The sequence below is a fragment of the Nicotiana tomentosiformis genome, chromosome 4 (genome assembly GCF_000390325.3).
Source record: "Nicotiana tomentosiformis chromosome 4, ASM39032v3, whole genome shotgun sequence".
Taxonomy (NCBI): domain Eukaryota; kingdom Viridiplantae; phylum Streptophyta; class Magnoliopsida; order Solanales; family Solanaceae; genus Nicotiana; species Nicotiana tomentosiformis.
In genome coordinates, this window is record NC_090815.1 from 57,792,362 (window position 1) to 57,804,978 (window position 12,617).

General features: G+C 35.4%; 1 protein-coding gene across 4 annotated transcripts in view; it reads right to left on the reverse strand.

The window, feature by feature from the left end:
- Positions 1 to 4,668: 4,668 nt before the first annotated feature.
- The window catches only part of LOC104096839 (uncharacterized), a 41,372-nt gene continuing 33,423 nt past the window's right edge, over positions 4,669 to 12,617 (reverse strand). For all 4 annotated transcript variants that reach the window (XM_070199812.1, XM_070199811.1, XM_070199810.1 and 1 more), the window contains 5 exons: positions 6,587 to 6,771; positions 6,250 to 6,388; positions 6,092 to 6,151; positions 5,392 to 5,475; positions 4,669 to 5,135 (listed from right to left, as the gene is read on the reverse strand). In XM_070199812.1, coding sequence (XP_070055913.1) covers positions 5,028 to 5,135; positions 5,392 to 5,475; positions 6,092 to 6,151; positions 6,250 to 6,388; positions 6,587 to 6,771 — 576 coding nt within the window. In that variant the 3' untranslated portion in view covers positions 4,669 to 5,027. The remainder of the gene's footprint in view (positions 5,136 to 5,391; positions 5,476 to 6,091; positions 6,152 to 6,249; positions 6,389 to 6,586; positions 6,772 to 12,617) is intronic.

Here is a 12,617-nt window from a genome sequence, read left to right on the forward strand (position 1 = left end):
TACCCTCCCCAGACCCCACATGTGAGAATATATTGGGTATGTTATTGTTGTTGTTATTGTTTTGAATGAGTTTGGTTTAGAAATTGTGTTATTTTAACTCAATAGTCCATATGCACTTGATCTGCTTTACCATTGGTGAAAAATTATCACTAGGTAAACTGGGAAAGAATTAAGAAATTTCAAAAGAAAAAGCATTTGCTTTCATCATATACAATTTGATTGACGAAAATTGAAAACAAGATTTCTTGTTACGCTCTGTAAATATTCTTATGATTTATTTGAATTTTGAGTTGTTTTTCCATGCTCCTCAGAATATCTTTATATCTTAAAGATATGGAACTCGATAAAAAACAATTGGAGATTCCACACGAAATTGTGAGGTTAGCCTAGGGCTGTCTAAGGGGAGAATTACTCGGAACCGGTCTGGTTCGTATCGGTACCGCTGCCTCTCCGTCCAAGTCCGGTTGGGGGTTAGGGGTAAGGGATTGGGGCTTAGAGGTAGGGGAGTGGGAGGGGACCGGTCAAAGTATTGTTAGCACCGATCTGGTTGGTACCCTTAAAGTACCAAACTGGTATCGATTCGGTACCGAACTGATACCCTTAACTTTTACTTTAATCTAGTCATTTTTTGGCCATTAGCCGACGATTACTTTTTTAATAATAGCCATTACCAACAGCCAAAAAATAGACGATTACTTTTTAATCCCTAAGTTTGTTAAATTATATTTTGGTCCTAAGTTTAAAACTATAAATACCTCATTTCATTCTTTTATTTATCACACAAAACTCTTTTATTTCTCCAATTCTCTATCTCTCTCTATCTCTAGTTGCACTTAACGTTCTAGCACTCTATTATTTTAGTATAATTTTTCAAGCATCAACATCAAGTATATGACGACGTATTTTTTCTTGGCACTACACTACTAGTTGGAGCTTCATCAACATCAATTACACGTCAGCATTTGGTACATTCGTTCTAACTTTTATTAATTTCCGCACTTATTTTTTGTTATACTTGTGTGCTATTTATTTTTATTTTAATTATTTATTACTCCCTCCGTTTCAATTTAGATGAGGTAGTTTGACTCGACACGAAGTTTAAAAAAAAATAAGAAGACTTTTAAAACTTGTAGTTTTAAAAGCTCAAGGGGTAAAAGCTTTGTGGGGCATGACACTTTGTGTGGTTATAAAAGCTTTTCATTAAGGGTAAAATGGGTAAAATGAAGAGTTTAAAGTTAAATTATTTCCAAATTTAGAAATGTGTCATTTATTTTGAAACATACCAAAAAGGAAAGTACCTCATCTAATTTGAAACGGATGGAGTATTAGAAATGGTTCCTAAACTAGTAAAAAATATATTTACTAAATTGATTAAGGATAATGCTAGTTCTAGTAATTCTAATCCTATTGATGACTTCACTCATGTAGATGAAACACTTGTCTATCATGATATTAGTGTTAATTATCAATCACTAGATCATGAAGCACTAGCACAATATGGTGATTATGAAATTTTGAGTGAGGATGAAGGAGAAGAGAATGATAACTTAGATGAAATACCAACTAGTCTTGTTGTTACAGCTCCAACTCAGAGTCAATCTTAGTATGGAGATGATGCTCTGTTACCTCCCTCTAGATATACTAGTTGAACGTAAAAAAAGATCAATTTTTTTGTAATGGTTTGTGTAGGATAAGGTTAATAGAAAAGCTGTTTTTAAAATTTGTCAACGACGGCTATCTTCTAAAACTAAATCTGATCATGGTAGAACAAGAGGTCTAAAGAAGCATATGGAAATTCATCGCAAAGTTATTTGGCTTGCTAGGGAAGGGGTCCCCATTCTGGAATAAATCCTACACAATTCGGGCATGGTTATTATACTGTACAACCACAACTTAATCCTGTGACGGGAGGTCTTCTCCATTATGACGCAAAAAAGGACAGGAAAATATAGAAAAAATGGTTGTTGTAGAGGGTTTGCCTTTTAATTTTTCGTCTTCTGGCGAGTTTATTCGTTACTTATAAGAAACATACAATCCTGTTTTTCAAGGTTTTCCTAGAACAATTGTTAGAAATAATAATTTTAAATTTCAACGTGAATATTAACAATATTTATGTTGTTTATTTTTCTACCTAGACTATAGAGTTTCTATCATTTCAGACATAGGTCGTAGTGTTAATGGTTATGATTACTTAACAGTTATATGCCATTGGATAGATAACAACTAGGCTATGCAAAAATGCATTATTGGTTATAAATTGGTTGATGACCGACACATTAATATTTTGATTTCTAAACAAATTAAAAAAATAATATGATTTTTATAAAATTTCTAACAAAATTACTATAGTTACTTTAGATAATGCTTCTAGTAAGACCTCTGTTGTAGGAGTTTTGAAAACTAGATTAACTCCACCTTTCACGAAATTATTTCATATTAGATGTGCATGTCATATTTATAATTTGGTTGTTCAAGATGGACTTTTTTGTTTGCCGCTACTCTCGACAAAATTCGATTTGCAATTGGTTATGTTTTTCGCTCTCAAATACCTACTAAATGTAGAGAATTAGGACGCATTGTGAATCTTGCGAATTACCCTTTAGAAAAATTGCTAAAGAAGTTGCAACTGGATGGTGTATATGATATTTTGTCTATTGTTGCAACTAGATGGAATTCAGTATATGATATCTTGTCTGTTGCTTATAAATATTGATTGTCTATTACCAACATATTTAATGCATATGTTTTTGCTATTCAAGATATGATAACATATGATGATTGGGATACCATTTTTCATCTTATTCAATTTTTAGAAAAAAATTTCTATGCTACTAAGAATTTTTTGGGATATATTATCTAACTATTTCTAGCATGTTAATTTATATAGCTGAAATTTCGATATTATTTTTTGTATATAAACAAAAAGAATAATATAAAGATGTTGTTCAAATAATAATTGAAAATTTTTAAAAATATATTTTTCTATTCCTATTATATACGTTATTGCTGATGTATTACATCCTCAAATCAAAGTTTTTGGTGCACAAAAACTTACTGAAACGATTTACAGTACTTTAGAAATTGAAGCAACATATAGACCATCTCATGTTACTTATTTCCTTAGTGTTCATCTAAATACTAAAGTTGTATATGACCATTTCCAAAGACTCATGAACTCTGTTGCACCAACTAGTGCCTTTTCTTCTTTATCATCGCAACCTCTTAAAAAGACTGCTACACGTAGACCTTTTGGTGCTATTCAGGAAATGAGTAGCCAATCGCAATCTTCACAAATTAATGAGCTTTATGTTTATTTACTCGCAGGAATACTGATGATGAAGCAAATGAAGACTTGCTGAAATATTGGAGAATAAACGACAAATATTTCCGAAACGATTTAAATTAATTTAAAAATTGAAGCAACACAAAGACCATCATCTCTTGCTACTTGTTTTCTTAGTGTTCAATCAAATATTAAAGTTTTGTATGACCATTAAAGACTAATGAACTTTGTTGCACCAACTAGTGGTGTCTTTTCTTCTACATCATCACAACCTCTTAAAAAGAATGCTACACATAGACCTTTTGGTGCTATTCAGCAAATGATTAGCCAATCACAATCTTCACAAATTAACGAGCTTGATATATATTTACTTGCAGATGCCGTGGTTGAATCACAAGGAATAAAGAGGATTTATTGGTATTACCGATAACGAAGTAAATAAAGACTTGCTGAAATATTGGAGAATGAACGAACAAACATTTCTGATTCTTTCAAGAGTGGCACGAGATGTGTTAACTGTTCAAGCTTCATCAGTAGCTTCAGAAAGCGCTTTCAGTGCAACACGATTTCAAATTGGAGACCACAGACACTCGTTGGCAGAAGACACCTTAGAAACTACTATTTTATTTAGAGATTGGACTAAAGCGGAGAGAAGAAACTTTGATCTTCTAGAAATAATTCAAGAAGACGACGATGCCTATAATGAAATACTATCTAGCGAAGACGGCGGAGACGCAGAAGAATAAGTGCTATCAATTTTAAGCGAAGAACCACAAAAAGTTATTGAAAAATTATGTAAATCTTTTAAGAGAAATATGCAATTTTATTTATTGAAATACATATATATACTTGTAACTTGTATTACATTGCATTAAATAAAATAAAAGGCACTCATAACCTTGAATTGTTTTCATCCCTTAAAGTGTGTATTTAAATATGATAATTTTTTAAAATTTTAATTTAAAAATGCCTCTAAGTACCTTTATCACCCCTTAAGTACCCTCCCCCACCCAGTATCGGTAGTGGTACCGATATTGTACCCTAAAAAATCTCCTTACCCCGTACCCTTAATTCCCCTTAGCCCCAGTCCCCTCAAGGAAACCGGACAGCTCTAGGTTAGCCTGATCAAGGCACAAGAACAAATTATAAAGCAAATTCCTTTTTAGACCTCTTTCGTACATAATTCCTCCAAGGTGAACGCTATAAATATTCCGAAACTCCGTGAAAGGAAGAAAGAGTTTAAGAATATTATGTTTCTTTTCTTTTTAGAATTTAAGAATATGATCTTAAAAGGTTTGCTCAAATTGGTACTCCCTATTTATTTGACACATTTCCAAGATTCATCTAGCAAACTCAAAACAGCGGTTTCTTAAAATTCAAAAGCAGAAAAATATCATTTACGACCTTTGGCATTTCAATTTTTCCCCTTATAATAGAGGAAGAATTACAAAATTGAACTTTTTGTTAAATACACATTGGCATTCTAAAGCCTGTATCTTCTATGGCTCTGTTCCTAACCTATCTCTGCCTGCTTTGGTACTACATGACTTAACCAACCTTATGCAGCAACAGCCACTCATTGGAATTTGCCGTAACAAAAAAAAAAAAAAAAAACACCTGCTAAAAGAATTACACATTCATGGTTCTACCTAAACAATTCTAACGACAACGTAATCTGTTAATTCAGAGTGACGAGCCAAATTGTGGAGTCTCCAACTACCTCCTCCGTCGGTTAATATAAGATTCAAAAGCCAAATGGAGACTTTCTCCTGCTTCCACCTTCACCGTACTGATCATTCCATTTTCTCAGCTCATTCATGCTCGCTGCATCATATGCGACTGATGGCCCCACCTGAGTATTGAGAACATGAAACAGTTATAGAAAAACTTAACAGAAAGCTTCATGATCTTGTCGTCACTTTACAAACCAATAGTTAAGATCAGCATATACAATGCTTGCAGCATGTATTGCTAAGCAATATCTGTTGATAACACTTTGCACACAACATTGATACTTCCTCCTGCTTTATAGAGAGAACATACCCGACATCTACCTTTACATAAATTTCAGGCCCTTCAATTAGAATTTCCAGTTTAAGATAATTTACCTTTGCTTTTGACTCAATAAAATCGTCTACACTGAGCGGTCGTAACACTGGAATTCCATCTTTTCTACCTCCCAGTGATTCAACCTGAGAAAAGAAATAAAGGTATTAACAACAATTTATCATCATTGATTGACAAAGTAAATGGCAGAATAAATCTCCGTGGAAAAGTTCCATTTAGAAAAAGAAAGTCTTTGATTCAACACATATAAAGGAGAATAAAACGCCACGTGGGATAGCCACCTAAAATATGCTAGCCCAAGCTTAATCATCCATTTTAAAACAAAGTCAATGTTGAACCTTTTTTACTTCAAGGTAATTCCTTCGAGTCCACGCAGGATGAGAACACTAAACTGCATGAGTAGCTACGTGGTCTGGAAAAACATAACAATGTACTCTCTCTCTATACATAACATGATTTAATCGTCAAAGTTGAGCAAAACATTCACCGTAAAACAGGTAAATATTTGGAGGAACCTTTCTGAAACCACTATGAGAGACCATAGTTGAAGGTTTGAAAAAGGAGGAAATAATAAACAACAATCTAAGACCAACCACAACTATAGTACCTTTCGTGCCGCATCATAAGACTCATACTTGGGTATCCTAATATGGGCCAACTTACCCAAGACAAAGGACATGTCAGTCCTTGAAAAATTGCTAGATATAATCACAGCAATGACCAATTACAAATGGGACTTACCTCCTTCTCCTCTTCTAGTATTTCTTGAACAGGTCTATAAGCTGCCGCAATGCACAGGTTCTGCAGATGATGCCAGAGTAAAGAAAAAATTGGTGATGAACAAGTTACAAATAAAAAACATGCCAGCATATAAAAAGTTTGACATGGTAATCAATTACCTTCAAATCACTACCAGAATAACCTTCAGTTGCATTTGCAAGATTCTCATACGGGAAATCTGCCTCCAAATTTTCCCGAGCAAGAATTATCTTTAGTATCTTTGCGCGATTTGCTGCATCTGGTAGGTCTACATATATCCTAAAAAATAACCACATACTTATCAGCAGCTTTACATCTAAGCCGATATATGTTTTTATCCTGTTTATATCCCATTATTGGAAACGGAACCATACTATATGCATCTGGTATTAGTGATGCACCAGATTAATGAGGAAGCATATAAAGTTGTGTTAGGAAGTTTAGAGTACCATTTAGTAAAAAATAACAGAATGATACCTCCTAGGTAAACGGCGAATAACAGCATCATCAAGGTCAAAGGGACGATTTGTTGCACCAAGTATAAGGATCTTCTGGTTCTCCTTTGATCTCAAGCCATCCCATGCAGCCATAAACTCATTCCGCATTCTTCTGGTTGCCTCGTGCTCAAACGAACCACCACGAGCACCAAGTAAGCTGTCAACCTGTTTTGATGCAACACAATTAACAGATGAAGAAAACACACCTAAAACATCTTGTGCTGAGAAACATGATCTCAGTTTTAAGACAGGAAGAAGGATGCTGACTAACTGCTTCAGATGAGCATTAATGCTATGCAAAGATTAAATTTTCTCGCCATGTACTTACTGTGAGAAAGCACCGGGAAAATATATTATTGATATCACTTTACAATATAATATAATAAGTCCTATTTATAGCTATACTCTACATAGTACATATTACTCCTATTCCAATGTGGGACTAGACTACTTATATACATAATACATAACTATCTAACACTTACAACAACAACAACAACAACAACAACAACAACAACAACAACAACAATATACCCAGTATATTCTCACAGTGTGGGGAGGGTAATGTGCATGCAGACATTACCCCTACCTCGCACAGATAGAGAGGATGTATCCGATAGACCCTCGGCTCAAATTCTCAAGTAACTTGCTCCTCCATAACTATATCACTATTAGACCTAGCTCGTTGAGCCTTACAAAGGAAGAAGAATCCTCTGCCCGTGATGAGTTACACCTCAAGAAAGGGAAGGCGGCAATAAATGTGAATTAGCATCCTAATCACCCATCGACAGGACTCCAGCAACGTCCCTGAAATAGTAAACTTCTGTAAACCCATTTTCTTATTCACCAACGGGGTTGCTGGGATATGAAAATATTGCTAATAGGAGAAGTATCACTGTGATCTTGTTAAAGGAGCCTCAGATTTCTAATTTTCCATCAATTTCACGCATAAATTATCAAGCCCACACGGCCACACCTGCTTTCATACCTCATGACAATTCATGCCTAGGTTCCAGCTTAACAATTGTTTTTAAAGATGTGTTTTTTTAACAAAGAATAGATAAAAAAGGGTAAAATAGTCAGATCATAATTCTTTTACATTGATGATAAATAGGTTAAAAGAAGTGTTACTAGAAAATCAGAATAAGGGAAGCCAGTGCTATGAAGCCATAAGCGTAATATCGTAAACCACAAGGGAACCTATCTCGCCATGTACTTGCTTTATTTAAAGTACTTCTATCTCGCATTTCAAGAGGTATATATTTATAGAAACTGTTTCATTAACTAACATCTCCACAATCACATGACAGTGTTCTAAAGTGAAATAGAATTTATTAGAAGGATGTATATTAAGTTTTATCCTTAACAAGATAATCAAGGTACCTACAGCTCTACTTTCCAGAAGGAATCAGTTAAGCAACTACATTAGTTTATCTGAATGCCAATATGCATCCTAAGTTTGATATTACAGTTCTTCCGCAACGGGTAACAAAATCATGGCCTTGAGTGTCTAACAGTTTGGAGTTCTTTTGTGGTGGCGGGGAGGGGAACTGTTGCTAAACAAGGGACCCACTGAAGATAGTACGTATGTGCATAACATGGATTGAATAATGATTTTAAGGAGATTAACAAAGATGAGATTCTCAATCGCAATCTTACAAAACTTAAATGTAAACAAATTGGCTGACATCTTCAAATTTCCAAGTTGTTTTGTCCATAGTTAACAACTTGTGGGCATCAAAGCATCTCAATTTAAGGCTACATGTCGTCAAAAGAAAACAATCTATTGAATGTGGAGATGTGGAGTGTTGGCTAATATAGGTAAAATTATTAGCAGATACCTACCGGTAGGCGTGACAAAACTAGCCCACAATTAACAACTTGTGGGCATCAAAACATGACAATTTAAGGCTACATGTCAAAACACAAACAATCTATCGAATGTGGAGATGTGGAGTGTTGGCTAATACAACAACAACAAAAAAAAAAAAAAAAAAATTCCAGTGTAATCTCACAAATGGGGTCTCGGGAGGGTAGTGTGTACGCAGACCTTAGTCCTACCTTTAAGAAGGTAGAGAGGTTGTTTCCGGTAGACCCTTGGCTCAGGAAAGAAAAAATGAAAGAGCAACAAAAAGCAAACCAATCAGAAAACCGAAGCGAACATACAAGACTAACATTAAGTACTGCAATCAAAAAATCGAAGCGAAAAAAACAAGCAATACCAGAAATATAATAACAAGAAATACAAGACTAACACTAAGTAATGCACTACAACTACTGGAACGAACAAGGACAGCGCTTGGCTACCTACCCTCTGCCTTAATTCTCAACATTCACACATTCCTATCCAGGGTCATGTCCTCTGTAAGTTGGAGCATCGTCATGTCTTGCCTAATCACCTCTCCTCAATACTTCTTCAGTTTACCTCTACCTCTCCTTCAGCCCTCCAAGACCAACCTCTCACACCTCCTCACTGGGGCATCTGTGTCTCTCCTCTTCACATGTTCTTAATTCTATCTAATCTGGTATGCCCGCACATCCATCTCAACATCCTCATTTCTGCCACCTTCATCTTCTAGACATGGGAGTTCTTGACTGGCCGGAGTGTTGGCTAATATTGGTAAAATTATTAGCAGATACCTACTGGTAGGCATGGCAAAACGTACCAATGAAAAGACTACCTGCCATTCTGCCAAGTTTGGGCGAGTTAATGACCCTCACATTTATTTACTTAGCCTCTTTTGACCTGCCTAATCAGCCCATTTAAAAGTTGGGCTGATTTGAGCTAAATATAGCGATATTTATGGCCCAATCCCTAGCTATCTATTTGCCAATTTTGGCCAGTTGCTACTTTATTACTCGGTTTAGTCCACTTAGCCAGGTTTTTGTAAAACCCTAGTCCCTACTTCTCCCACGTGACTATCATCATGCCCTATTCCCTTCTCTCCTCTCATTTTAGTTAGCTCATTTACTCATTTTCTCTCCCTTGTGCAGCAGTCGGGAATAGCCGCCGCCACAGACCACCACGTAACAACCGTCTTCCGCCCTATCTCCGCTAGCCGGAAATTGCCGCCGTCGGCCGCACAAGGGAGTCGTCTCTTTCTCCTCTACCAAGATCCATAACCCAAAACCTTCAAAACTCACTCCATCTCGACGAATTTCAGAATATCCGAAATCCCTAGTTTCTTTTTCTCAAATTCGTGAATCTACACTCATCTCTACAACACACAAACCTACATAAATGGATAGATCTTGGACGGATCTATCATTTGGCATCGGTTTCAGTATGACTCTCCGGCAATCAGTTTTTCCGGTGAGTCACTAGAAACCGCCTTAAAGCTCCAGCCTTGCTGTCTCAAGTAACTGAACATGAAGAGCCGAATTTCGACATAGTGAATGAACGCAACACAACGCCCAAAGTCCGGTGGTTGCCTTTGGATATTCTGTTGGTTATTTGATATCGGGGTTCGCGCTCTGTGGTTTACGAACCTCATTTGGTTATTGTTAAACCCTTAATATTTGTCAGCTAAATAGTTGATAATTCAAGTGCTTTGTGTTGATTGCCATGCTCCTTAGTTTAGTTCAATGTTGTCTTGATTAGTTGTTGATTAATCGAAGAAGAGTAGTTGAATGATCTAACTAGTTGTTAACTAAGCTACATGTTTAATTCAGTTAATATTTTAAAGGGAGTAAATGAGGTGATTTATGATGTGTATATACTTTGTATATATGTATATGATTTTTATATAAATGTATATGCATATGCTTTGTCCATATATGTGTATAATTTACACGGTTATGTTGTGCATAATGGTAGAAAAGAGCTTGGATTTTTATATTTACTGTATAACAATGTATACCTACTGTATATACTTGTATAATTAATGTACATACACAACAGTGCATATAAGGTGGTGTAAAAATAAAAATAAAAAGCACTTAAAGTACATGAGTAATAGGTATACAGCGTTGAGAAATGCAAAAGTAAAATTGGAAAAAGTTAAAAAGTAAAATTAAAAGAGAGAACACTTATTAAAAGCAATTTGGCTATTCTAAATGTAAAACTTATTGGGCTATACTCGTTTTAAATTACTCAAATTGGCCCATGAGAGAAACCTTGTCAAAATACTAAAAAATAATGTTTTTTGTTTGATTTGTTACATATAACCATAATAAAGAAAAAAAGGTTTTATTAGTTATTTCCGGCAATTAAAGAAACAAAATAAACAAAGAAATTAAAACTTTGTAAGAGTTACGTTTTTTGGGCTATGACCCATTGTTTAGCCCACCTTGACCTAGATCTTCTCCGCCCAAGTAACCTTTAGGCAGGACCGGGCATGACCCATTCATTGATTCAACGTATTTTGACTAGCCAAGATTCAGCCCAAACAACCCATTTGCACCCCTACCTACTCGTGGTGCAATGAGAAACAGTTGATGTTTTGAAATGGTAAGTAATCAATGAGGAACAGTCGATTGCAGATTCGACATGGTGTGATCCATTTTTCCATTCGAAGACTTCTCTAGAAGATATGCAGAAAGATTGAAGACCAATTTCGCTTATTATGTCGCACCTAAAGGTGTAGTCTAGTGGTTAATGAGGTGATGCAAAAACCTTGAAGACCAAGATTCAAATCCCAATAAGACAAAAACATTAGGTAACTTCTCCCTATTTAACTAAGCCTTGGTAGGAAATTTTCGGTACCTCTGTTGGTGGGAGCTAGCAGGTACCTGAAGATGTACGTGCAAGCTTACTCAATCAGCATCGTTATCACAAAAAAAAAAATTGACTATCTAAGATATTACACATTCTCCCAACTTGTTGACCTCTCATCCTTTCCCCTTCAAAGCTATGAATGACATTTGATCCATATTATTAATGCCTCAAAAGGTACTTCTTGTTTTTAGATATAAAAATGTTGCATTATTTAAGACTTCAATGCATGTCATCAAATATGAATCCATGATAAAGAGTTAGATGATGTTTTTGAATATCTAAATTCTTCCCGGAGACAACTTGAATATCAGATTTTATTCGGAGGACGCCTTCACAGCCGATGCGCTAAGCTCCTGCTATGCGCGGGGTCCGAGTAATATCAGATTTTACTCGGAGGACGCCTTCACAAAAATGTAAATTGACAAAGCTAAAATAAAAAGTATATCAAACCAATTAATCAACTATGCCTTCATCTAAACTAGTCGGGATAGGCTACACGTATCTTCTATATCCATTCTCCTCTATCAGGCCCCCCATCTCATACACAATGAAAATTGAAAAGTAAATTGCAATATTTTAATTCAAACCTATGTTACAGGGATTCGTTTAGGGGTATGTATCTGGTTCAGGTGTTTGTACTCCAATAAGAGTACACCAAGTTTTTCCCTAATTTTGAGTGTATTTTGAAGCGCCAGTACGAGGTATCCACATGATTAACCCACCTATTCGACATGGATATGTTAAGGCAAAATGGAGGATCCATACGATCCAAACACACCGTAAACCTTGAAAAAGATCCAACACTTAAACAAGGTGGGTGAAGTCGCCAAACCTTCTTATTACATCTTTGAAGTGCTCTCAAAAAAAAAATACCAGTGCATACAAATCATCATTGGGGTTCCTCTGATGCACAAAGCAATAAATTCTTATAGAAAGACCAACAATAGTTATTACTAATAAGTTATTTTAACTCTTGTTTCAGATTTAGAAAGAACAAAAGTCAATAGACTACTATGTGTGAAGAGGCTGAGACAATTCAATCATTTTATTTTTGCGTTAGACGATTACTGAGCAAATATGGAGGATTTTCATTAATCTGATAAAGTGGGTAATGCCTACGGATATAATTGATATTCTAAGATGTCGGAGCAAATATAGTACCTTCCCCCGCCAGAAAGAAAGATGAAAGATTGTCCCAACTTGTATTTGGTGGACAGTTTGGTCAGAGAGAAACCAAAGATGTTTGGAAGACAGAAGATGCTCCATCTAGAAACTAAAAATGTAATATTTAGTC